The sequence below is a fragment of the Leopardus geoffroyi genome, chromosome X, assembly GCF_018350155.1.
Source record: "Leopardus geoffroyi isolate Oge1 chromosome X, O.geoffroyi_Oge1_pat1.0, whole genome shotgun sequence".
NCBI lineage: Eukaryota > Metazoa > Chordata > Mammalia > Carnivora > Felidae > Leopardus > Leopardus geoffroyi.
The window spans coordinates 89647384-89675168 of NC_059343.1; the positions used below are offsets into that span (position 1 = coordinate 89647384).

Genomic DNA, 27785 nt, shown 5'->3' on the forward strand with positions numbered 1-27785 from the left:
ACAATATTGATTTTATGAGTAGAATTCAGTGATTCATCACTTACATACTTGTGTTCATCACAAGTGCCCTCCTTAGTACCTACCACCCATCTATCTCCTACCCACCTCCCTTCATCAACCATCAGTTTGTTCTCTATCATTAAGAGGCTCTTGTGGTTTGTTTCCCTTTCTCCCCCCCCCGCCCACTTCCTATATGTTTATCTGTTTTGTTTCTTAAATTCCACATATGAGTGAAATCATATGGCATTTATCTTCCTCTGATTGACTTATTTCTCTTAGCATAATACATTCTAGCTCCATCCAGGTTGTTGCAAATGGCAAGATTTCATTCTTTTTGATGGCTGAGCAATATTCCATCGTATATATGTACTACCTCTTCTTTATCCATTATTCATCAGTCAATGGACATTTGGGCTCTCTCCATAGTTTGGCTATTGTTGATAATTCTGCTATAAACATTGGGGTGCATGTACCCCTTCGAATATGTTTGTATTCTTTGGGTAAATATCTAATAGTGCAATTGCTGCATCATAGGGTAGTTCTATTTTTAGTTTCTTGAGGAACCTCCATATTGGTCTCCAGAGTGGCTGCAATAGTTTGATTTCTCACCAACAGTACAAGAGGGTTCCCCTTTCTCTGCATCCTCGCCAACACCTGTTGTTTCTTGTGTTGTTGATTTTAGCCATTCTGACAGGTGTGAGGTGGTATCTTATCGTGGTTTTGACTTGCATTTCCCTGACAATGAGTGATGTTGAGCATCTTCTCATGTGTTTGTTAGCCATTTGGATGTCTTCTTTGGAAAAGTGTCTATTCATGTCTTGTGCCCATTTCTTGACTGGGTTATTTGTTTTTTGGGTATTGAATTTGTTAAGTTCCTTATAGATTTTGGATACTAACCCTTTATCAAATATGCAAAAAAAAAATTTATCAATATTGCAAAAATGCAAATATGTCATTTGCAAATATCTTCTCCCACTTCATAGGCTGCCTTTCAGTTTTGTTGATCGTTTCTTTCACTGTGCAGAAGCTTTTTATCTTGATGAAGTCCCAATAGTTCATGTTTGCTTTTGTTTCCCTTGCCTTTGGCAACATGTCTATTAAAAAGTTGGTCCAGCGTAGGTCAAAGAGGTTTCTGCCTGTGTTCTCCTCTAGGATTTTTATAGTTTCCTGCCTCACTTTTAGGTCTTTCATCCATTTGAATTTGTTTTGTGTATGGAGAAAGAAAGTGGTCCAGTTTCATTCTTTGGCATGTAGCTGTCCAGTTTTCCCAACACCATTTGTTGAAAAGACAGTCCTTTTTCCACTGGATATTCTTTCCTGCTTTGTAGAAGATTAGTTGACCATATAGTTGTGGGTCCACTTCTGAGTTTTCTGTCTTGTTCCATTAATCTATGTGTCTGTTTTTGTGCCAGTACCATACTGTCTTGATGACTACAGCTTTGTAATATAGCTTTAAATCTGGAATCGTAATGCCTCCAGTTTTGTTTTTCTTTTTCAGGATTGCTTTGGATATTTGGGGTCTTTTGTGATTCCATACAAATTTTAGGATTGTTTGTTATAGCTCTGTGAAAAATGCTGGTGGTATTTTGGTAAGGATTGCATTAAATGTGTAGATTGCTTTGAATAGTAGAAACATTTTAGTAATATTTATTCTTCCAATCCATGAACATGTAATGCTTTTCCATTTTTTTGTGTCCTCTTCAATATCTTTCATAAGTCTTCTATAGTTTTCAGAGTACAGACCTTTTACCTCTTTAATTAGGTTTATTCCTAGGAATCTTATTGTTCTTGGTGCAATTTTAAATGGGACTGATTCCTTGATTTCTTTTTCTGCTGCTTCATTACTGGTGTATAGAAATGCAATAGATTTCTGCACGTTGATTTTATATCCTGCAACTTAGTTCTAGCAATTTTTTTTGGAGTCATTTGGGTTTTCTACATAGAATCTCATATCATCTCCAAATAGTGAAAGTTTGATTTTTTCCTTATTGATTTGGATGTCTTTTATTTCTTTTTGTTGTCTAATTGCTGAGGCAAAAGCTTCCAATACTATGTTAAATAGTACTGATGACAGTGGACATCCTTGTCTTGTTCCTGACCACAGGGGAAAGGCTCTCAGTTTTTCCCCATTGAGGATGACGTTAGCTGTGGGTCTATTGTATATGGCCTTTTTGATGTTGAGGTATGTTCCAGCTATCCCTACTTTGTTGAAAATCTTTTATCAAGAATGGATTCTGTATTTTGTCAAATGCTTTTTCTGCATTTATTGATAGGATCATATGGTTCTTATCCTTTCTTTTATTAATGTGGTGTATCACTTTGATTGATTTGCAAATATTGAACCAGCCCCACAGCCCAGGAATAAATCCCACTTAATCATGGAGAATAATTATTTTTTTTGAGGTTTCTTTTTTTGTTGTTTTTTTACATATTTTATTTTATTTTTTTAATATATGAAATTTATTGTCAAATTGGTTTCCATACAACACCCAGTGCTCATCTCAAAAGGTGCCTTCCTCTGGAAAGCAGTGTGGAGGTTCCTCAGAAAAGTAAAAATAGACCTACCCTATGACCCAGCAATAGCACTGCCAATTTGACAATAAATTTCATATATTGAAATTTATTCATATTCATATTCATATATTGAAAAAAAAAGGGTGACTTCCTCAATACCTCAATACCCATCACCCACCCTCCCCTCCCTCCCACCCCCCATCAACCCTCAGTTTGTTCTTAGTTTTTAAGAGAATAATTATTTTAATGTACTGTTGAATACTGTTGAATCTTGTTGAGAAGTTTTGCATCCGTGTTCATCAGGGATATTGGCCTGGATATTCTTTTTACTCGGGTCTTTGGTTTTGGAATCAAGGTGTAATGCCTGCTTCATAGAATGAGTTTGGAAGTTTTCCTTCTATTTCTATTTTTTGGAACAATTTGAGAAGAATAGGTGTTAACTCTTCTTTAAATGTCTGATAGAATTCCACTGGGAAGCCATCTAGCCCAGGACTCTTGTTTGTTGGGTGATTTTCAATTACTGATTCAATTTTTTTGTTTTTTGTGGGTCTGTTCAAAATTTCTATTTCTTCCTGTTTGAGTTTGGGTAGTATGCAATTTTGTAGAATTTGTCTGTTTTTTCCAGATTTCCCAGTTTGCTGGCATATAATTTTTCACAGTATTCTGTTATAATTGTATTTCTGTAGTGTTGGTTGTGATCTCTCTTCTTTCATATGTGGTTTTATGTATTTGGGTCCTTTCTCTCCTTTTTGTTAAGTCTGGCTAGCGGTTTATCAATTTCGTTAATTCTTTCAAATAACCAGGTCTTAGTTTTGTTGGTCTGTTCTACTCTTTGTTTTTTGTTTGTTTATTTGTTTTTATATCATTTATTTCTGCTTTAATCTTTATTATTTCCATTCTTCTACTGGCTTCAGGCTTTATTTGCTGTTCCTTTTGTAGCTCCTTTAGGTGTAAGGTAAGGTTGTGTGTTTGGGACCTTTTTTGTTTCCTGAGATAGGTCCGAATTTCAATATACTTCCCTCTTAGGAGTGCCTTTGCTGCATCCCAAAGGTTTTGGACTGTCATGTTTTCATTTCCATTTGCTTCCATGTATTTTTTTATTTCTTCTTTAATTTCCTGGTTAACCCGTTCATTCATTAGTAGGATATTCCTTAACCTCCATGTATTTGAAAGCTTTCCAATTTTTTTCTTTTTCTTTTATTTTTAAAGTTTATTTATTCATTTTGAGAGCAAGAGAGAGAGTGGGGAAAGAAGGGGCAGAGAGAGAGGGGGAGAGAGAGAGAATCTCAAGCAAGCTCCATGCTGTCAGCACAAAGCCCGATGTGGGGCTTTCACTCACAAACCATGAGATCATGACCTGAGCCAAAATCAAGAGTTGGACGTTTACACAACTGGGCCTCCCAGGCACCCATTTCCAAATTTGGTCTTATGGTTGACTTCAAGTTTCATAGCGTTGTGATCTGAAAATATGCATGGTGTGATCTTGATCTTTTTGTACTTGTGGGGGGCTGATTTGTGACCCAGTATGTGATCTATTCTGGAGAATGTTCCATGTGCACTCAAAAAGAATGTGTATTCTTCCGTTTTAGGATGAAATGCTCTGAATATATCTGCTAAGTCCATCTGGTCTTGTGTGTCATTCAAAGCCATTATTTCATGGTTTATTTTCTGCTTAGGTGATCTTTCCATTGTTGTAAGTGGGATGTTAAAGTCCCTTATTATTATTGTATTATTATCAGTGAGTTTCCTTTTGTTATTGATTGATTTATATGTTTGGCTGCTTTCAAGTTGGAGGCATAATATTTACAATTGTTAGGTCTTCTTGATGGATAGACCCCTTAATTATGGTACAATTCCCTTCTTCATCTCTTGTCACAGTCTTTGTTTTAAAATCTAGTTTGTTTGATATAAGTATGGCTACTCTGGGTTTATTTTGGCAGCCATTACCATGATAGATGGTTCTCTATCTCACTTTCGACATGCAGGTGTGTTTAGGTCTAAAATAGGTCTTTTGTAGGCAGCATATTGATGGATCTTGTTTTTTTTTTCCTCCATTCTGATACCCTATATCTTTTGATTGAAGCATTTAGTCCATTTACATTCAGAGTGATTATTTAAAGGTATGAATTTAGTGCCATTATATTACCTGTAGAGTTGGCGTTTCTGGTGATGCTCTCTGGTTCTTTCTAGCCTTTGTTGCTTTTCATCTTTTTTTTTTTACCCCCCCTTAAAATTTCGTGTAGGGTTGGTTTAGTGGTCACAAACTCCTTTAGTTTTTGTTTAGGAAACTCTTGATCTCTCCTTCTATTTTGAATGACAACCTTGTTAGAGAGTATTCCTGGCTGCATATTTTTTCCATTCTGCATATTGAATATATCTTGCCTCCTTTCTCACTTGCCAAGTTTCTTTGGGCAGATCTGCTGTGAACCTGATCTGTCTTCCCTTATAAGTTTAAGGACTTTCTTTCCACTTTCTGCTTTCAGGATTCTTTCCTTGTCTGTGTATTTTGTGAAGTTGACTATGATATGTCTGGGTAATGTCCAGCTTTTGTTGAATTTAATGGGAGTTCTCTGTGCTTCTTGGATTTTGATGTCTGTGTCCTTCCCCAAATTAGGGAAGTTTTCAGCTGTAATTTGCTCACATAAAACCTCTGCCTCTCCTTCTCTTTCTTCATCTTCTGGGACTCCTATGATATTAATGTTTTTGTCTTAATAAAATCACTGAATTCCAAGTCTGCCTTCATGATCCCTGACCTTTGTTTCCCTCTTTTCAGCTTTATTATATTTCATAATTTTATCTTCTATATCGCTAATTCGCTCCTCTGCCTCATCCATCCTCGTTTTTATGGCCTCCATATGGGTTTGCATTTTGGTTATAGCATTTTTCATTTTGGCCTGACTAGATTTCAGTTCTTTTATCTTTGCAGAAAGGGATTCTCTTGTGTTTTCTATGCTTTTTTCAAGCCCAGCTCGTATCCTTATAATTGGTGTTTTAAATTCTGGTTCAGACATCTTACTTATATCTGCATTGACTAAATGCCTGGCTGTCATTTCTTCCTGTTCTTTCTTTTGAGCTGAATTCCTCTATCTTGTCACTTTTAAGGAAGAAAAACACAATAAAAATAATAATGAAATGAAATAAAAATGTATAAATTAAAAAAAATCAGATAAAGGAAGTTAGATGCTAAGCATGTTTTGCTCTGCTTTGATCTGTTTAAGAGAAGCTTGGTAGAAAAAAAAAGAAGAGAGAAAAAAGATTTAAAATTTTAAAAGTAAAAAATAATAAAATAAATTAAAGATCAAATAAGATAAGAAATGTTGCTTGTTCTGTATCCAAAAACAAAAGAAAAGAAAAACAACAAAAAAACAGAAGCAACAGCAAAACAAATGAACAAGCAAACAAAAAAACCCACATGAAGGTAGATCCAGTTTCCCCTAGAGCTGAAACTTTGCAGCAGTCTATGGTCAGTAGACTAAGTCCTTGGAAAGGATTTGTGCTGGTCTTATGGGGGGAGGAACCTGCTGTTCTGATTCTCAGGCCCACTTGCCCTGGAGATGTGCCTGAGTGTGCAGGTGGTCAGGGCTTTGGTATGTTATCTCTGTTCTCCACTTGGTGGCGCTGTTTAGCTCACTGAGGTCGATCAGTGTTGGTGGGCTAATGGTGAAAATGGTTTCATCCCTCTCTCAAGTCTCCGGAATGGGAAGTTCGTGCCCTTGTAGGCACACTATCAGTCACCCCTGACACCTCCTGTGTCCCTGGCTTCCATCAGCTCCCCATCTCCCTCTTATCTGTGTCCAAGCTGTCTGCCTACCAGGCTGTGCCCCTCTCCAGAGTTTTATCTCAGGTGTGGCTGTGTTTCAAAATCCCACACCTCACAGATCCCCGCTGTTCCAACCCACGGTCTCTGCACACTGTGGCCAGTGCACACTGTGGCCAGCTTGTCCCAGAAATGGTCGTGCTACCACACAATGGCAGCAGCTCAGAGTTTATGGTAAATTGCAACACACAACCGGCTCCAGGGTTTGTTGCCCTCAGCTGGTGTCTTTGTTCCTATAGAGGTGAACATGACATGGCAGCTTGATGACATGCCCGCTGGGTCTTTTGCCAGAGGAGAGGCCGTATCACCTCTATCAAATGCAGTCCAAGCAGGTGAACCGCTTCTCTCTGTGTCACCCAGGGGATCCTCAGACCATGCTGTCCGCTGCCGGTGCTCTGCCCTCCTTCCTCTCTAGAGCACCACTAGGGGCTGGGCTCTGAAACTTCAGACTTTGTGCTCCACTGTTTACAAAAAACTGGCAGTATTGAAACCCTCTCCCTTTTCCCCTGTCAATGGTTTTGGGGAACTGTTTTCTTATGCAGTCTCCTGTGTGTGTCTTCACTCTTTCTCTCTAGCTGCTTTCAGGGGCAGTGCTTTCTTGTGCAAACCTGATGCCCTGCTCAATCTCCCCCTCTCTCTTTCTCCTTTCCATGAAAATGGCTCCCTCCTCTGTGGCACCGGCCTCTTCTCTCCCCCAATTCACCTCTCCGCACAATGTACCTGCTGCATTCTCTCCCTCAAATTATGGATTGTTCTGCTAATCCCCAGATCGATTTCCTAGGTGTTCAAAATGGTTTGATGTTGATCTAGGTATGTTCCAGGGAGGAGGCAAGCCCAGGGTCCCCTTACTGCTCTGCCATCTTAACTCTTCCTCCTGGTGTTTTTTTTTCTTTTATGCTTTTTTGTGCTTCTACAATAACCATGCATTCCTTTTTGTATTAATCTTACAATAAGAAAAATATAAACTTTTTGATGTTCTAGAGCCCTTTTCTGACTAATTTATCTCCAGTCAGTAATGAATTTCCCTTCTGGATAATTCTGCAACTCTTCCACTTTGCAACAAATCTGAAAACTTCTCAGATGGTTTCCTTTTGCACTTCTTCATCCCTGCACCATATTTATTTTATGTAACCCCTCCAGACCTGGTTTCCTGGATTTACTGCCATCTTCCGTGGTAAACTCTTGATGTCAGTATGTTTAAACCTCGTTTCTTCTCTGATAAGCTTTTTACCTTTACAGGAAAGTAATTGATTGCATTACCATATATGACAAATTCAGAATGGTTTGTGGTTTTCCACTCACATCTTACAGGTTTTCTCCTGTTTGTGGGTACTGTGAATTTAGTATCATTAAATTAAGTTAGTTTTCTCTAGATAATTTTTTGATCTTTTTGAATCTCAACCATGCCTTTGCTTGAAAATTCACTCATCTTTCATTCTTGTTCAATTGCAGGGGGAGAGAGGGTTTCCAGGTTTGGAAGGCCATCCAGGTTTGCCTGGATTTCCAGGTCCAGAAGGGCCTCCAGGGCCTCGGGGACAAAAGGTATGTACCAGGTTGCCATCCAGTAATACTAGAGGCATTAAGTCATCTTAAATGTCGGACTAGGTATCAAGTCAACTAAAAATATATCTAAATAAAATAATAGGATAGCTGAGAGTCTATATTTTGTTGTTGGTTTAAAAAACTGAATATTACTGTCATATTCAAATGGTTTTGGAAGATGCTGCTAATTGTATGTAGTTATTGGTATCCTTAACAAAAACTGAATTTTGTCAGGAGCTCAGCTGAGCTGGAGAGAGCTAAACTGCCAGGTGTCAGAGTAGCTGATTAAGGCAACAAGCCAAAATGAAAGGAATAGTCAAACCTTTTACTGTGACAGTGTAATAAACAAAATGTTTAACTAGAAAAAGCACCAACTTCCCCCACTGTCCTATTTTTCCCCATGGAACTGTACCAGTGAGGATCTCTCCTTGGACGACCAAGAGGAAGTTGAGGGCTGTGTTGAGGCTAGTCTGTTCTGCTTCCAAAACTGAAGTAGTGTCATTGATGAGTTAAATAATAGTCAAAGACAGGTTGTACATAACTTGCTGTAATTGAATGACCCTGGGTAGGAAAATTTGCCTGGAGCATACACATGAATAGAATCAATACCACCATGTGACAATTCTCCTCACTAACCAGAACACCTGGTTTTGGAATTCCCCTCTTACTCTGTTTGGTTTGATATGCTCAATAGGAGAGACTGTCTTGAATATTTGGCAGTCTGTTATCAATTCCCTGTAGGTACGTGTTACATTGGTAGGAATGTTGAAGGCCAGGCTTTTACCAAATAATAATACCCCAAGGGAGACACACACACAGTACTGGTAGTATAAAAGTCGTTGATTGCCATGGGAGTCAGCCAGCCCAAAGTTCCTTCTGGTGGGTAGGGTACTTAAGTGGAATTGGAAAATTTGTGTCAGGTGGGCACAGGTGTAGGGGAGGAGGAAACCACCACTATGGAGGTCAAAATAGCCCTAGTGGCAGATCTCATTTCCCTTTTCCCAGATGCTTCAGTTAATCCCATCTCAGACAGAAGAAATTTGACACGTGAGGAGGCATTTTGTTTCTGTAGTGTCAGAGTCCAACTGTGGCAACACATCAGGTCCACTGTGATACGGTTGGGGTATCTGAGGTACTAAAATGTTTCATGTTTAGAGACATGTCCATTTGTTGTATTCAGTGGCACAGCAGTAAGGTGTTTACCTATAGGGTTGGACGGTGGGTGACATATTCAGCAGTTTGTCAAATTCAGAGTCGTGGCAACTACCTGGGACAGGTATATCAGTGACTTTGGTGAGGTAGATGTCACATAGGCTGTTCTGTGGGAGAGAAAGATGAGAGGATAGGTTCATACACCCTTTCTTTCCTATGTGCAGGCTCATGGATCCAAAGGTACTGTTTTCCTATCAGTTGGGAAGACTTTTCCCCATTGACTGCTGCGTAGGCAATCTCTCCTATACCATAAGCAAGGATATCACCCTATGTGCATGTTACGATAGGGAATCAAAGAGATAATAGTGAATGCTAAGATTGGGAGAAGTTTCTGGGTTTTCTAAAAATAGTTCTTTTGGTTGATTGCCCTTTACCATCTATATTAGGTAGACTGGTGAACTGACCATGAAAGGAGCCAGTTCTGTTTTTTGCCTGGAAATGAAAAGTACTTTAAAAACCTTTTTTTGGGGCGCCTGGGTGGCGCAGTCGGTTAAGCGTCCGACTTCAGCCAGGTCACGATCTCGCGGTCCGTGAGTTCGAGCCCCGCGTCGGGCTCTGGGCTGATGGTTCGGAGCCTGGAGCCTGTTTCCGATTCTGTGTCTCCCTCTCTCTCTGCCCCTCCCCCGTTCATGCTCTGTCTCTCTCTGTCCCAAAAATAAATAAACGTTGAAAAAAAATTTAAAAAAAAAAAAAAAAAAAAAAAAAAAAACCTTTTTTTTCCCCTAATTTTATTTCATCTAATAGTGGTACATTATGTCATTAGAGTATTAAGGAGATCAAATGGATACTCATCAAGTAGTCTTTCCAATAAAGGAGGAAATTAATTTAAATACATAAATACTCGTAAACACTTAACTGTATCAGAGCATAGATTGTGGGGGTGTGCTTGGGCATGATCTCTGAGGAAGTGACAGTATATCAAGGTAGTCTTGTTAGATTCAAGAGCAGAAGGGACCTGCACTAAATTTTCTGAGTAGAACTTTACACTAAGGAAAAAGCAAGACTCTAAATGACTGCCTAGAAGTTAAGTAGATGGGGCACTTAACAGAATTTCTTATGTCTAATGAAGTGCAAACACAGCAGATTATTTCTTGTGCACCCAGAAGTGGCTCAGAAGTAGCAGCTGGATCTGAAAGAGTCAAGTGGATGAACTGAGCACTAACTCAGCAGTAATCCATGCGTCCTACTGGCGTGGGACATCTCAATGAATTCTAGCTTGGACTGGACTATCTCACTCCTCAACATCTCAGAACTCCTTAAGTTCTCCATAATTTAGACACAGCCTTATAAAAATGAGATGGGGATTTCAAGCAACTGAGATTAAATTTCAGTCATGTTAGTGAAGTGTTCAGTCATGTTAGCTTTGAAATAGAAATTACTTTGAACCACCAAGGCTTCCCAATATATATTCTTATATATGAAAGTAAAGATATATAAAACAAATACATGTATAGATTGTATATATAAAATTTACAAAGGATTTCTTTATTCTTAAAAATAAAATTAAATTAATTTTTGATAATATATTCACTTACACAAAATAAATAAACATAGGAAAGTATATTGTGAAAAAGATTTCCTTTCCACCTGTATCCATTAGCCACTGACTTCTACATATCCCTAACAGATACTAATTTCTAGTACTTTCTTGTGAATATGCTCAATAATTTTTATGGATATTCACACAGATACAAATATATACATGCACATACATGCTTATATACACACAGACGCACTTTTACCTACGTTTGTTTATAAACTGGTAGCATATTAAACATGTTTGGCCTTTGTTTTTCACTTAATATATATTGTAGACATCTCATGTCAGTACACACAGAATTTCCTCATTATCTTTTATAACTTGATTGTATTCCACTGCATGTATAAACCATAATTTATTAAGCCAGTCCCCTATTGATGATTAGTTAAATAATTTTCAGTTTTTTGCCACTACAAACAGTGCTGCTAAGATGTATAATTTTAATAGACTTCCTTTCCCCAATAGGGGATTATCTCTGTAAGATTACCATAAGGAGGGTACATGTTTTTATGTATTTTTATGGATATTGCCAAATTGCCCCCCAAGAAGTTATATGACTTATCCTTGGTTTGGCAATATACAGGAAGATCAATTTCCCTATAGTTTCACCAACCCTATTATGAGATTTGACTTTTTGTCAATCTGATAGATGAAAATGGTCTTTCAATGCTTTTAGATTGCATTTCTCTCATTAAGAGTGAGATTAAGGATCTTTTCATAGGTATAAGAATCATTTGTGTTTTCTGTGAACTGTCTTCATATCATTTGCCCATTTTTCTACTGTATTATTGGTAATTTTATATGTTAATGAGCTATTTATACATTAGGGAGATTACCCTTGGTCTGTGTTGTGAGTTGCAGTTATTTCCCCTAGGTGGTCATGTCTTTGCTGAGTATGTGCGTGTGTGTGTATATTTTTGTATATCTGTGTTTTTCAGGGATCCTTTATGGCTTTTGAATTTTGAGTAGGAAATGCCTTCCCCACTGTAAGATTATAAAATAATTTTCGCATGTTTTATCCAAGTATATTAATAGTTTCATTTCATGTAAATATTTTATCTATTTCTAATTCATCCTGGTGTGCGGTTTGTGATGTAAGTTCCATGTTTATTTTTTTACAAATGTCCTCACAAGTATGTCCCAATGTAAACTTCCCCATTGATTTGCAGTGCCACTTTCATTATAAACCAAAATCATGTGAATATACGCACTTGTTTTAGACCTTCCATACTCTTCCAATGATATGTTTATTCCAATGTCAGAACCAAACTATTTTAATTATTGATGTATTATGCTGTATTTTTGTATCTGACAGCGCTAGCGTCCCCTTACTGCTCTTTTTTCCCCAGAATTTTACTGAATGTTCTTGCTTATTTATTTTTCCATATGAACTTTAGAGTCACCTTATCTAGTTGTCTTTTCAAAACTCATGTTATTTCTGTTTATTGTGTCAAATTTTAACTAAATTTATTGAGAATTGATCATTTTTTATGTTGACTCCTATTATCCAAGAACATGGAATGCCTTTCCATTTGTTCTTATTTCCCATTTTGAACTTCAGAAACGTTTTAACCTTTTCTTCTTATGAATCTTGCACATCTCTTAAGTTTATCCCCAAATATTTTATCCTGCTTTTGCTACTGTAAACTGTATATTTTATTCCATTATGTTTTCTAACTGGTAGTTGGTATATAAGAAAGCTATTTATTTTCTCATATTAATTTTGTGTACAGTTATCTTCCTGAGTTACCTTATTGATTATAGTGGTTTTCATGTAATTTTCTTGAGTTTCCACTCATACAATCATTTATTTGCTTTTAGTGGTAGTTTTGCCTCATCCTTTCCAATTTTTGTACCTCTATTATCTGCCTCTTATTTAACCATGTTGGTTAGTACAACCAGTACAACATTAAGGAATCTTTGTCTTATACCTGCCTTTTGTGGAAAGACCCAAAAAGATTCATTAAGCAGTCTTCTCCTTTTTTTTAAAATAGAATTGGATTGAGGAGGGCACCTGTTGGGATGATCACTGGGTGTTGTATGGAAACCAATTTCACAATAAATTTAATATTTAAAAAAAATAAAATAAAATAAAATACAATTGGATTTACTTTAATCTCCTTAGAGATGAGTCTGTTGTGGAAAGAGATTATTAAACTTTTTAAAAAGTTAAGGATAGTAGACAGAATAATGCCCATCCCCTAATTGATGTCCATGACCTAATCCTTGGGATTTGTGAATATGTTAGTTTATATAGACAAGCAAAATTAAGATTGCAGATGAAATTAAATTTGCTTATCAGCTGGTCTTCAACCACAGAGATTATTCTGGATTATCTAGGTGGGCCCAGTATAATCACAAGAGTCCTTTAAATGTGGAAGAGGGAGGCAGAAGAATCAGTGTAGGAGTGATGCAGTGTTAGAAAGATTCATTCAACCATAGCTGGCTTTGAAGATTGAAGAGCTGAGGAAGGCTGGCTGTTCTAGAAGCTGGAAGAAACGAAATGGATTTATCCTCCTAGAACCTCCAGAAAGCAACAGTGTTCTGCCACTGAGACCACTGTCATACTTCTGACTTCCAGAACAGTAAGGTTGTGTTGGTTTAAGCCACTAAGTTTGTAGTAATTTATAAAAACAGCATAAGAAACTAATATACCAGGTAACCCTTTTCCCAAATGAAGCTTTTCCTGGAAGCCCCACATAAAACATAAAAACAAAGCTGCGCTGATTGAAAGCGGGTAGTGACATAAGCATCAAGGAACCCCCAGTGGAGCCTCTAAGGTTGTGAGTTGTGTGATTTAGAAACCACTTGTGTAAAGCAAGATGTCTCAGTTTAATAAAATCTGTCTAAACGCTTCAGGTGGTGGCCTACTAGCTTATATGTTCCACTGAAATTCCCATCTTTTGGAGCAGAATTGGGTTTTCTTTATTCTAAAAAACTAGTTAATAAAAACTTAGTGAGACAAAACCTCAAATTCTCAGCAATGCAATTGTAACTAGAAATGGGTAAATAGATTAACACACATGTGGTCAGCCTCTTTTGTTTACAGTCAACAGAAGAAGCTAGAAAGGAGTGTCTGGTTTGTTCTTGTTCTTTCCTAAGCTCTTCCTGTAGAAAGTGCCTTATAAAACAAAGCAAAGGTTTAGAACAGCAAACTCAAGAGCAGCATGTACTTAGGCTCAGATGATGTCATTTATTACCAGCATGGCAGCAGATTGACATAATATAGAAACTGCCTGGGGCGCCTGGGTGGCTCAGTTGGTTGAGTGGTTGAGCATCTGACTTTGGCTGAGTTCATGATCTCAGGGTTCATGCGTTGGAGCCCTGCATCAGGCTCTCCACTATCAGCGCAGAGCCCACTTGGGATCCTCTGTCCTCCTCTCTCTCTGCCCCTTCCCCGCTTGCACTCTCTCTCTCCCAAATATAAAACATTAAAAGAAGATATAATAAAATTTTAAAAATAATGTTTAAAAAATATATAGAAAATGCCCAGATTTTCAGCTTGTATTTTCCTTATGCATAAATGATTTGAGGAGTATCACTACCACTACATCTTTGTCTTGTATGATTTTCATAATTAATTTTACAGGTCAGGTACAAAGTTTCTACTACATATCAGCAGTTTTCTCAGTAAATAAAGACCTTTCTTACTCTTTTATAGATTTTTTAATGTTTTTATTTTTGAGAGAGAGACAGAATGCAAATAGGGGAGGGTCAGAAAGAGAGGAAGACACAGAATCCAAAGCAGGCTCCAGGCTCCAAACTATCAGCACAGAGCCCAACGCGAGGCTTGAACTCACAAGCTGTGAGATCATGACCCCAGCTGAAGTCAGAAGCACAACCAACTGATCCACCCAGACACCCCAAGACCTTTCTTATTTTCTATATGATAAAAAATAAGGTGCTTTCAGTCTCAATAATAAATGCTTCTTCCTTGGGTAAGTAAGTTTCTCACTTTCACAAAGATTCACAAAAATTTAAGTCTCTTATTGTCATACTCTAAAATTAGTTATTTGAGGGTTATTTTTGGAGAAACAAGAACTAAATCTGTTGTATTTTTCAGGGTGATGATGGAATTCCAGGGCCACCAGGACCAAAAGGGATCAGAGTAAGTGATATTGGCTGTATATCAAATGTTTTGTTGGTCAAGACAGAGAAAAAGCAAACAAAGTGTTATGAGACAACTGGAAAAGATTCCTATTAAAATGAAAACAGAAATAGTTTTTAAAAAGTTAAAGGTAAGAATTGGCATATGCCTACAATTAGCCTTTCTTTATTATTTTGGCAGTTATCTATATATCCAGGTGTCTATTTAAACTAATGTACCAAAATTTTAAATTACTTTATGTGGACAAGAAATACAAAAGTGCTAAATCCTAGCAATTTGTCAATTTATTAAAAATATGTATATCTTACAACTGACTTAAACATAACTTCCCAACCTTGTGATCATCTCAGTCCTCTGGGTTCAGAGGGCCAATCACTGCAGGTTGTATATCCTTCCCAGTGTACCATGTACAAATATTATAACTTTCTTTGTGTATCTTGAAGACTGTCAGTTTGGGAAGCACTAATTTAAACCACTGTGTTAAAAAAAAAACTACTTTGGGGGCACCTGGGTGGCTTGGTCGGTTAAGTGTCGAACTCTTGGTTTTGGCTCAGGTCGTGATCTCACAGTTTGTGAGTTTGAGCCCCGTCTTGGGCTCTGTGCTAAGAGTGTGGAGCCTCAATATTCTCTCTCCCTCTCTCTGCCCTTCCCCTGCTTGCTTTCTCTGTCTCTCTGAAAATAAATCAATAAGCTTAAAAGAAAACTACTTTGGAAGTATACAATGTTTTCTCAATTCTAAGATGTATACTTTTTTCATTTTAATGTTCTGAAAATCAGGATGTGTCTCAAAATGGAAGTACACATTTAGTGTAATTTTTCTGAAAAGGTTTCAGGTAGAAATATATCTTTCAGTGTGTTTTAGAGCTGGGAGGAAACTATAGTTCAAAAATAGTCCTGGCTTTTGGAAAATCATACTTAACTTTTCTGAGCCTCAGTTTCTCATTTGTTAAATTAGAGAGTCAAAGATGTCTTTTAGCTCTAAAATTCTGTGTTCATAGATTGATGAGTATACTTATACAAGTATAAATTAAAGTACGTGGGTGATGACATAGCATGTCTGTTTATGTGACAAAGACAGTTAAAACATTCTGATCCCTTGATCTCCAAAAATTTAGTGGATGTACAAATTTTACGTAAACACTAAAACATCCTATTTGCTTTATACTTCTTAACAACATGTAGCTTACCTTATGTGCTACTCATGCCTGGTGTTTGTAAGGACCTGGAAAATCAGGGAAGAAACTCAAAACCCTTGGTTTTATTAGCAGATGTGTTTCTGTGTTATTGTGTAATAAGTGGATAGCAATAGACTATTGAAGCTTTTCCTGAGAATCATAATATATCTCTTAAATAACTACAGCTACCATTAACTATGTCATAAGCTCTTCTGAGACTCAAAAAAAAAAAAAAAAAAAAACTTGTCCATTCTCTCAATTCCCTTTGCAAGTGTCTAGGAGTGCCTGAGTAGTCCATGTCCCTCAACTAGAACTTCAGAAGTGCTTAGGAATAGGTAGCCTGATAGTTCCTGCATCCTTATGTCTCAGCTCAGTGGCAACTCTTGACATGCAAATTTTAAAAGATTTATTATTATGGAAATTTTTAAGCATACCCAAATGTACAGAGATTATAATACAATGAACCTCTAGGTACCCATCACTCAGCTTCAAAAGTTAGCAACAGTTTGACAAATTTGTTTCATCTATCCCCCCCCCCACACACACACACTATTTTTTTGGAATATTTTTAGGTAAATCCCTCATATCAGCCATTCCACCAATGAATACATATTTCAATATGTTACTCCAACTGATAACCACATAACCGCTATACTATTATTACACCTCAAAAGATTAGCAATAATTTTTCAAATATACTTGAAAACTCAGTCCTTATTCAGATTTCCTCAGTTGTCTCAAAGATGAATGTCTTTTTACAACTGGTTTGTTCAAGCTTCACATATTACATTTGGTTTCTATGTTTCTTAAAACTCTTTTATTATGCTATTAGAGAAACTGGGTCATTTGTATTCTACTGCATTCTACATTCTTGTTGAATGTTTATTTTTGAGAGGGAGAGACACAGAGTGGGAGCGGGGGAGGGGCAGAGAGAAAGAGGGCAACACAGAATCTGAAGCAGGCTCCAGACCACAAGCTGTCAGTGCAGAGCCCAACGTGGGACTTGAACCCATGAACTGTGAGATTGTGACCTGAGCCAAAGTTGGACGCTTAACCAGCTGAGCCACCCAGGCACCTACATTCTACATTCTTGATCTGACTGATTGTTTCTTCATGATGTCATTTAAATTGTTCCTCTGTCCCCAATATTTCCTACAGACTGGAGGTTGCCTTGCAAGAGGCACTAACTAGAGAACTTTCTGGGGATATAGAAACAGCTGTGCACTTAAGATTTGTGCATTATACTATACATAAATTATACTGCAAAAAATTAAAGAAAACAGAAAAAAGAATACTTTGTATGTAGTGCTGTGTATTTACTATTGAATTACATCTTCTTGCACAAATATCTGTTATCCCACTTTTCTTTTATTAAGTTTGATCAGTGGTTCAGTATATGAGCCTGATTTTGCCACCAAAATTTCCCCATCAACTTTTGATCCAGTGGTTTAGTAGTCATTGATGATCTTTGCCCAGATCTACTTTTTTGTTCAGAGGTGCAAAATGGAGATTTTAAAAATTCTATGAATCTTTTATCAGCTAGAATTCTAATTTATCAGCTGGAATTGTAATGGGGCAATGAATTATTCTAATAGGGTAATGAGTTAGTACACCAGCAATTTTGAGTGATGGTCAGGAAGGTTTATAGAATTTTATCATTATAAACATGTGGAATTTATGTGGTTAAATCAATTTTACTCATTATTATTTTTGAAGCCAAAATTCTCCTATCTTTGGCCTGTGGCAGCCCCTTTAAGTTGGCTGGCCCCTCTCCTGTGTCCTGTTGACAAACTCTATTGACCTTTGGTAATTTCCTTGCTCTCTGACACAAGGCTCTTCAGGCTCATTTTGTACATTTACTCTCCAAATCTGAAAGTGACCATATATCTGATTTTAGGTTCTTCTTTAGTGAAAGATGTGATTTAGATGCTACCGTCTGGTGTTAGGGGTTTTCATGGTTACTGGTGGTCAGTTGATTTTATGTCTTTTCAGTTGACAAAATTAGGAAATATGTATTTTTTAAAGAGAAAAAAATATCATGAGCTTATATTATTACTTCCAATTGAAATTTAAAATGAAAAGAGATCAGGGGCGCCTGGGTGGCTCAGTCGGTTAAGCGTCCGACTTCAGCTCAGGTCACGATCTCGCGGTTCCGCGAGTTCAAGCCCCGCGTCGGGCTCTGGGCTGATGGCTCAGAGCCTGGAGCCTGCTTCCGATTCAGTGTCTCCCTCTCTCTCTGCCCCTCCCCCGTTCATGCTGTGTCTCTCTCTGTCTCAAAAATAAATAAACGTTAAAAAAAATAAATAAAATGAAAAGAGATTTGTATACTTACTCTCCCTCACTTCACCACCTTTCCCTCCCTGTGATGAAAATCTTGTTTCCTAATAGCATTAATATAATTTGTTATTTTCTTTATCTTACAATATGCCTATGATAGCTTCAAAATAGCAATTTGCAAGTGAACAAAATAGCAATTTCAATTTTAATAGTAATAATAGAATTTTTAAATGCCATTAATTATTTCTTTGCTGTTCTTTTTTCCTCTTTGAATGGACTAATTTCACTAAGAAAGTGCAGTCAAAATATGTTTTAGAGGCACTTAAAGTAATTTTTTTCTTTGTATGGTTTATGTCAACAACTTGGTTTATATTAGGTTCACCAGTTTCAGTTTGTTTTCAATTTTTAATAATATTTTTACCTCTTCTAAATTTTTACCTTTAATTATTTAAAATATTTACATTGTTGTTTAACAGTGGTATAATCAGAGATGCTTCCCACCCATTCTTGCCATCCCCTAATTCTTTTTCCTCTTTCCCCCACAGGTAATCATTTTTACTATTTTTGGTATATCTTTTCATTGTTTTGAATCACCATCCTTCTCATAAAAATGTAGCATATTCTATACACTACTTATACTTCGTTTCTTTTACTTAATATTATGTCCTGGAGATAACTACACGTTTCAGTGTACATAGATTTTTCTCATTCTTTTTAAAAGCTGCATTGGCTAACGTGTGGACATACCATAATTTATTTAGTTATGTCCCTATCATTTCTAGTGTTTAGCTATAATTATGGTTATATGGTCATTTCCAAACTTCAGTTATAACAGTGTTGCATTCAACAACCTTTCAATTCTGATTTTGTTTCCTAATTTCTAGTGTACCTTTGGATAGGTTTTTAGAAATGGGTTGCTTCAAAGGGTAAAAATGTGTAATTTTGCTAGATATTTCAAATTTCTCTCCGTGGTGTTTGAATCCCATTAGCTGTGTATAGGAGTACCTTTTCCCAGAGCCTCACCTACAAAGAATATTGTCAAACTTGTATTTGTGCCAATTCTGACAGGTAAATTTGATTGAAGAATTTTTGGAGTGATCACATTGATATTCTCAGGAGCAGATATATTTGCCACTTACCCATCCCCTGCTAAATTCAGTATTCATCACCAACCTGGCAGAACTGCTTTATCTTTTAGAAAAGACATTTCTTCCACTAATTTGCCTGCTCCTGCTAAGTGCAGTGAAGACAATGCTCCCTCAAATAGGAGTTGCTTCTATAGTTTCCTATAAAAGAGACTTTTAAACATGTGTAGGAGCTTTTTTCTATAGCAAGAATGAATGCTAATAATCAATGAGACACATTTGTCCATTGCTATTCTAAATGTAATTTTTATAATTCCTTTGGGTAGAATATAATGATACTCGTACTGATTGTTGTTTGGTTCAAGGAATTTATTTCTAATTATAGGGTCCTCCTGGACTTCCTGGATTTCCAGGGACACCAGGTCTTCCTGTAAGTAGAATTTGGCTTCTTAATTGAAGATCCCTTAAAAAGTAATCTAAAAGAAATATTATACATGTGTTATATCTCTTTTCAAAGGGAATGCCAGGCCACGATGGAGCCCCAGGACCTCAAGGTATCCCAGGATGCAATGGAACCAAGGTGAGATTTCTTCAACTTAATCTTAGGCAATATGCTTGATAAAAATAGATTTTAAAATTTGATGAAATCAATATGAAGAATGTTGGTGATATAGTAGCTACAGGTCTAGAACATACATAGGATATGTTCTGAGTTAACATTTTCAATATATTAAAACATCAGTAATTCTTTAAACACGTGTATTCAGCTGTGATATTGCATTGGATTGAAAGTTATTTTATTGAATCCTGTTTTGACTTTAGTGTAAACTAGGGTGAGAGTTAAAAAGGAATTAGGATATATATGTTTCAAATATTACATCAGTTGTTAAGAGTAATACTTGTGAGTGTCATTCATTAGCTTTGCCTTTTTTAAAAACTAGGTACAATGTAAGTTCTCAAAAGTTCATGTTTAAAACATTTTTTGACCTTGCCTAATAACATCCCTAAGAAAAATCCTAAAAATCTACCTATAATACAGCACATCAATTTTTACTATAAACTATTAGTATGAAAACAGAAATTCTTCCCTGTCAGCAAAAATGATGAATTTAACAATTTAAAAAGAAAAATAAAACTTTACATATGATAAAACATTTTTTCATGACCATTTTTCTTGTGTTTCATCAGCTGTTTGGGTTTATCATAAAGTGATAGCAAGGAAAAACAATGAGGAAAATTTGCTTTTTTGATAGTTTATATCTTATTCCCTTACTTTTTTCCTTTTCCTATACATTAATGCAATATGTTATTATTTTCTGTATATCCTTTCAGCATTTTCCATTCTGCACATGATACTTTATGGAACTGTTCATGAAATATCCTAGATTTTGTAGCTAATGGCATGTGTTAGATTTTATATAGGGTACATATTTAAAATAACTTGAACAAACTATTTTGTATCATGAAGGCTATATTTTGTGATAATTATTGTAGTATATACTTGAAGGCAATAAAGTTATTTTTACCTCCAACTTTTCTTCAAATCATGTGACCCTTACCAACACTACCACCAACAATAACAACAATAACAATAATAATAGCCAATAATAATAATAATAATAACAACAACAATAATAAATTTTTTATTTTGGATTTGTGAGGCTTACTTGTGTTCTTCATTTCAGCTGGGACAAACTTACCTGCGTGGAGTTAGTTTGCATGGAACATTGCTGTTAAAATGGGTTACATTCTTGTGTCTATTCTGGTTATTTGTTTGTTTGCTTGCCAGCCTGCCTTGAGCAACAAACCACTAGCCAAAGTTGTAAATTTGAAGACCAATGTGTCAACAATGTATATAGCATGCCATATCATTAAAGGGATCTTTTTCTTTTTTTTGTAAAGCAGCACCTTAGCAGATGTCATGATTACTTTGTGTTTGAGGCCCCCAATTATGTGAGCAAAAAATGTTCTAGATGGATTCATTATGTATACTTTCAGATTAATTTTTTTAATATTCTTTACTATGTAACTAATAGAATGAGCTCTAGAGATGGAATCAGAATATATGGGTTCTTTGGTTTTCTGTCTTCTAAACTTGATAGGCAGGCCACTTCCTTTCTCTCTGGGCCAATTTTTTCCATATGTAAAAAGTGATGGAGAGAGGAGTACTGGACAATAACTCAAAGGCACAGAGCTGTAATAATTTTGCTCTTTTAAGCCTCTGACAAAGATGTCTCTAGGATTACCATGGCATGTAGGTATTAGAAAGGAGGTTGCATTGGGGTTCTTCTACAGCAATTTTAGCTTTTGTTTTCTAAACCAAATGTCTATATTACTACTTTACAATAGTGAGTGAGAAAAACTGGGTGCCTAGAAAACATAATGACCTGCGATTGCTAGAACTATTGCTATTATTGTCCTCTTGGTGATATTAATGGCATTCTCTCTTACCATCTTTTCCTCTTTACAAAAATAATTTGAAATAGTTTACAATAAAAGAATAATGCAATGGGGCAGTTAAAATAAGGATCTATATAATACATGGGCAGGAAATTGAGATAAATCATTAACTATTAAATGTGATGATGACCAGGAATCTGTGGTGTGATTGTCTCAAAATGGATTTGTCAGAAGAAAATGACTAGGGTAGAAGATCTTTTTCTTTATTTCTGATTGGGATTGATGAGTAGGGATAAAAGTATCTTAGAAGGTTGAATTGATATGGGCAGTTGATACTGAAGTAATTGGAAAAGGAAAGCTAATGAATTTTTGGCAATCTGGCATGTTTCAAAATGCCTTTTAACCGAAATCTTTTTAGTAAGTCATTGTTTGTTGGTATAGTTATGTTTTGTTTCTTGTTCCTCCATTACTCTTTCTTTTTAACTCCTTCTAGGGAGAACGTGGATTTCCAGGCATTACCGGTTTTCCTGGTTTACAGGGTCCTCCAGTAAGTTATAAAATTTAGGATTATAATGAACACAGGAATTGACAGAAGAAGCAGAAGGGTAGAAAGTGAGCTCACTGTGTTCATGTGGAGCAAAGTTAGTACATTTTAAACTAGTAAACTATAAGAAGATTTTTAGGAAAAAAAAGTTGGTAGTATAGCTCTGTGCTGGGTAAATGTAAGGATTCCATTGTATTTCATATAAATGTCATCTCTAAGATACTTTGTACTTAGAATGACCCTACAGTAATCCACTCAACTGACTATTTGGAAAGTAGTATGTTCTTTTGCTCGATCCCCTCTCATATGTATAAAACAATCCTTTTCTTTTTAATAATAGGGACCTCCTGGGATCCCAGGTATGAAGGTAAGCATTCCATGCTAGGAAAGTAAACATTTTGAATAAAATATATGAAAAGCCTACAACTTCAATCAGATAATGTCTCTGACTTCTGTCTTAAAATGGATGTTTCTAGAAGTTGTGCAGGTACACACAAGCTACCCTTAAGTAATCTCCTTTGTTCCCATGGCTTTAAGTATCTTTTGTGTGCTGTTATACTTGTAAACGTGTATATAAGACTCAAATTTCTTTTCTGATCTTTCAATTCCCATTACCTTTTGATACAGTTGACCATTTGCTCCCTTTAGAAATGCTCTTTTCCCCTGACTTCTGTGACACTACCTTTTGGTGATTTTGCTTCTGTGTCTTTCTGGTCATCACACAGTCTTCTATAAAAGCTCATTTTATTCTATGCAGCAGGTATCAGGACACAATTCTGACACGTTCTTCTATGCCTAGCAATATTCTTAATGTTCATGGTATTATTTACTACCCAGCTACTGGATAGTGAGTCTAAAATAGACTTTTCTTCTGAGTTGGATGCATGTATTAAACTGCATCCCTGACTTCTACTCTTATATCCCCCAGACATTCAAATTAACACATTCAATGTAGACCTAGACCCCCCCAAAACCTGAGAGTTAATATTTACATCTTCTACAACTTCACACACCTCCTCATTCCATTCTATCACTAAATATTGTTAATGTGGCCTATAAAATATATCTTGGGGTGCCTGAGTGGCTCAGTCGGTTTAGCATCCAACTTTTGATGTCAGCTCAGGTCATGATCTCATGGTTGTGAGATTGAGCCCCACGTTGGGCTCCACACTGGGCATGGGGCCTGGCTAAGATTCTTTCTCTCCCTCTCCCTCTCCCTCTGCCTCTCCCTTGCTTGAGCGCTCTCTCCCTCTCTCTTTCTAAATAAATAAACAAATAAATAAATAAATAAATAAATAAATAAATAAATAAAATATATCTTAAATTCATCCACTTTTCTCCATCCTCACTGCCACCAGACTAACCATAATGTCTCATCTGGACTCTTGCAATGGCTTCTTCTTAATTAGTCTTTTTTTTTTTTTCGCTACTATCCCGTCACCTCCCAGCCTGACTTATTCTATATATAGTAGTCAAGAATGATCTTTTAAAAACATAAATCAATAGTTTAATCTCACAGGGCTTCCCACTGTCTCTGAGATAAAGTCCACATTCCTCTCCATGGCCTGTAAGACCTGCATATTCTGGTCCCTGCCTACATATCCAGACTTCTCTTTAAACCACTTTTCCCTGGGCTCGCTCATCACACGGGTCTGCATTAAGTTATTTGAATGTACAAAATCTTCACATTTGGGGTCCTTTACACATGCTCCTTAAACTACCTAGTACTCTTACCCATTTTCACCTGGCTGACTCGTTATCCTTTAGATCTCTGCCTGTATGTTGCCTTCACAGATTGCCCTTGTTTTGACTACCCAAACTGATTTCCATCACTATTTCTTTTTTTAATTGAAATATATTTGACACATAACACTGTATACATTTAAGGTATACGACATGTTAATGTGATACCTTTATATATCATGATTGCCATTGTAACAATAATTAGCACCTCTATCAGATCACATAATTAGCAATTCATTTTAGTCCTCCACTATTTCTTTATCATGTACCATGTTTTTTCTTCATAGCCTTTAACAGAACATTTTGTCACCTTATTTGTTTACATGTTATGGTCTGCATTTCTCCAGTATATTGTTAGCAACATGAGGACAGAGGTCTTGTTTGTCTCCTTCTCTACTGAGTATCCAGAGCCTAACACAATTCTTGGCAAATGTTAATATTTAAGAAATGTTTTTGTAATGAATGAGTAACTGAAGGTATCACAGGCGCTTAATAAATTGATTGTACTTCAGTGTATTTTGGCCACTTTCCCATTTGTCTTTAAAAGGTAAATTTATTCATGTTAATTACTGAGATCACCTAATCCTCAGGACATTTATGTGACAGATTTAATTCTCAGATCGTTTTTTGTGCTTTTGCCAGTTTTCATGTGTTGTAACTGTTAGTTACAACTTCCATTGATAATTTCTTTCAGGGAGAACCAGGTAGTATAATTATGTCATCGCTGCCAGGACCAAAGGGTAATCCAGGATATCCAGGTCCTCCTGGAATACAAGTAAGCATCCAGTGATTTTCTTCTTTACTGATTAAATACAATCACAGCATCAGTTTTTCCTCTTCAGCCTTTAGTACCCTCTGTTTTAGTTACAGAAATGATCATCTGAAGTTTGATAGACGTCGCATATACCTCATACCTGAAAATGAAAGCAATCTAGACCAGGGAGAGTTTTATAAAGGACTGTTTTGTTATTTTATCTTTCTATCCGGTTTCCATGGAAATTTTTGTTTTTGGGTTTGACAGCGGAAATAGGCTTCTGTATTCTTATTCTTGTGCTGTGAGGATCAGTAAGTAGTAGGGGTAGTCCTGATAATTGTAAATGGCCTGATTGAAAATACAAATCATAGGTCTCCCATTTACGATATTAGAAGACATCATTTGTAACACTATTAGTTATGCATAACACATGAACATGTTTTGAAGCCTGAAGGAATAAAATTTATGCATAGTGAACATCAAGCATAATTTTAAGAAAATAAGTTATTTTAGCCTATAGATAACACACATAGAAATAGCAATATTTTTCAAGTATTTATAGATCAGGTAGTCAATTTCTTGAGGTTTGTATTTCACAAGGATTGATCCCTTTGCCAAAATAATCAGTATTTTCTTATATTTGATTACTAAGATGTAATGTCGGGCACTTTTTTCAGTAACTGCCATCTCATTCCATGCTTGACATCACCCATCCATGTGCTCTTAAGAACTCTCAGTGTTGCCCCTTATCTCTTATAAATTTTTGTTATGTAATATTTGAAAATGCAGCAGAATACATTCAAAATATACGTATGTTATGAAGCATAACTACCAAATGAACACCTATGATCCCAAAATAGCATTTGAGAGCTAGAACATTTCAAATAATTGTGAATCAGCCTGTGGTTCCCTTGGGACTCACATCCTTCTGCATTCTACTAAGACATAAGTACCATTTTGAGTTTTCTATTACTTCTTAAAGATAGTTTTATTTTATATATGTATATCTCTAAGCAAGAGTGTTTAATTTTGCTTGAAAATAATATAACATTTATGTAGTTTTCTCCAACTTTTTCTATTTGATATGTTAAGATACATCCATATTACTGTCTGTGGCTATAGTTCATTCAGTTTTACTTCCCTATAACATTCCATTGTATGAATATACTACAGTTTGTTTCTCCAGCCTCCTATTATTGAATATTTGGTTGTTTTGGGATTTTTTTAAATTACAGAATAATCCAGGATTTACACCTAGATATAGAATTGCTGGAGTTCACTGAAGTCAAATTTTCAGCTTTTCAAGATGCCAAATTGTGTTCCACAATAGTTACATCATTCCCTTATCTGTTGTTCCAGTTATTCTCACTTCCTTCCTTGTATTCAATCTTATTTAATTTAATTTAATTTTTTGCATCTCTTAAAAATCTTTAATTTTTTAAATTTATTATTAAATTTTTTATTAACATACAGTGTTATATTAGTTCCAGGTGTACAATATAATGATTCAACTGTACATTACTCAGTGCTTATCATAATCAATAAGTGTTCTCTTAATCCCCTTCACTTATTTCACCCATCACCCCATGTACCTCCCCTCTGGCACCACCAGTTCTCTTTATTTAAGACTCTGCCTTTTTGTTTATCTCTTTTCTTTGTTTTGTTCCTTAAATTCTACATATGACTGAAATCCTATGGTATTTATCTTTCTCTGACTGACTTATTTACTTAGCATTATACCCTGTAGATCTATCTGTGTTGTTGCAAATGGCAAGATTTCATTCCTTTTACGACTGAGGAATATTCCTCTGTGTGTGTGTGTGTGTGTGTGTGTGTGTGTGTACCACATCTTCTTTATCCATTCATCTATAGATGGACATCGGTTATTTCCATATCTTGGTTATTATAAATAATGCTGCAGTAAACATGGGGGTGCATATACCTTTTCAAATTAGTGTTTTCATTTTCTTTGGTAAATACATAGTTATTTTTTCCTTTAAAATAGAGAAGCTACCTTGAAACTGGTAACCCTTCCTTTCCCATTTCTAGCATAAAAGCCCCACTAAATGCCCATCTTTATAACTTTATTTTGTAAAACTTCCTTACAGTGTATTTGTCCTACATTTGTTATCTACCACTGTAAAACAGAATTTTTCTAAAAGCTGCATCCATTCTGTTTAGTTGAATTTCTTTGTAGTTAATCCTTTTATTCTTATACATTTTAAAATTCTGCTTATAATACTGCAGAATTATAGAATTGTATAAGCAATTTGTGGCAGTTATTTAAGTATAAATCTCATTTAGTGTAGTTCTTTGTGTGATATAATGAGGGTTTTTTTTTTTTTCATCCTTTTCTTCACTTCCTTTATAACAGGGCCCAGCTGGTCCCACTGGTTTACCAGGGCCAATTGGTCCCCCAGGACCACCAGGTTTGATGGTAAGTTTGCTTCTGGAATTTCATTTCTCCTACTTTAAAAAACTTCTTATAGGAATACTAATATTGTTTCTGTTACCTGAAAGTAGAATGCATTGTCAATGCTTATAATATATATATATATATATATATATATATATATATATATATATTTTACAATGTTATGGTGAACAATATATGTGCTAAGTAATAGTTCCATTTTCTAGATGGAGAAAAATGAGGTACACAAAAGCAAAGATTTAAAATAAAATATCTTGTTGGTTACCTCTTGATGTGTCAGTGCTGAAGCTGATTCTGGCCATTTCATTAAGTCTTCTCAGGCAATTCTCTAGTCACTTGATGAAACATGTTTCTTCCATCTGCAGTTTTCAGTTTAAGAGGAACAAAAAACAGGTATTCCCCCCCCCCAAAAATTGGCTCTTGTTTCTAAGGGGCCTGGGACTAAACAGGATTGGTGAGGATAGTGGATCACTTCGCAGTGGGATAAGGATTTGTGCACCTCAGGAAAGAAGCAACAACTTGTAAAGACCTTGAGTATGCAACCAGTTCTCTTACTTTACTACCTCAATGGTCACTCATATTTTTTCCTGTAATTAAATTCTGAGTATTTTTGCCCCTGCAATACTTAGATTTCATTCGA

General features: G+C 36.0%; 1 protein-coding gene across 6 annotated transcripts in view; it reads left to right on the forward strand.

Annotated features, from left to right (window-relative positions):
- COL4A5 (collagen type IV alpha 5 chain) overlaps nt 1–27785 on the forward strand; it is a 247300-nt gene that overhangs the window by 105836 nt on the left and 113679 nt on the right. For all 6 annotated transcript variants that reach the window (XM_045472952.1, XM_045472951.1, XM_045472946.1 and 3 more), the window contains exons 3-10: nt 7784–7873; nt 14689–14733; nt 19656–19700; nt 19788–19850; nt 22164–22217; nt 22555–22581; nt 24652–24732; nt 27086–27148. In XM_045472952.1, the coding sequence (XP_045328908.1) occupies nt 7784–7873; nt 14689–14733; nt 19656–19700; nt 19788–19850; nt 22164–22217; nt 22555–22581; nt 24652–24732; nt 27086–27148 (468 nt within the window). The remainder of the gene's footprint in view (nt 1–7783; nt 7874–14688; nt 14734–19655; nt 19701–19787; nt 19851–22163; nt 22218–22554; nt 22582–24651; nt 24733–27085; nt 27149–27785) is intronic.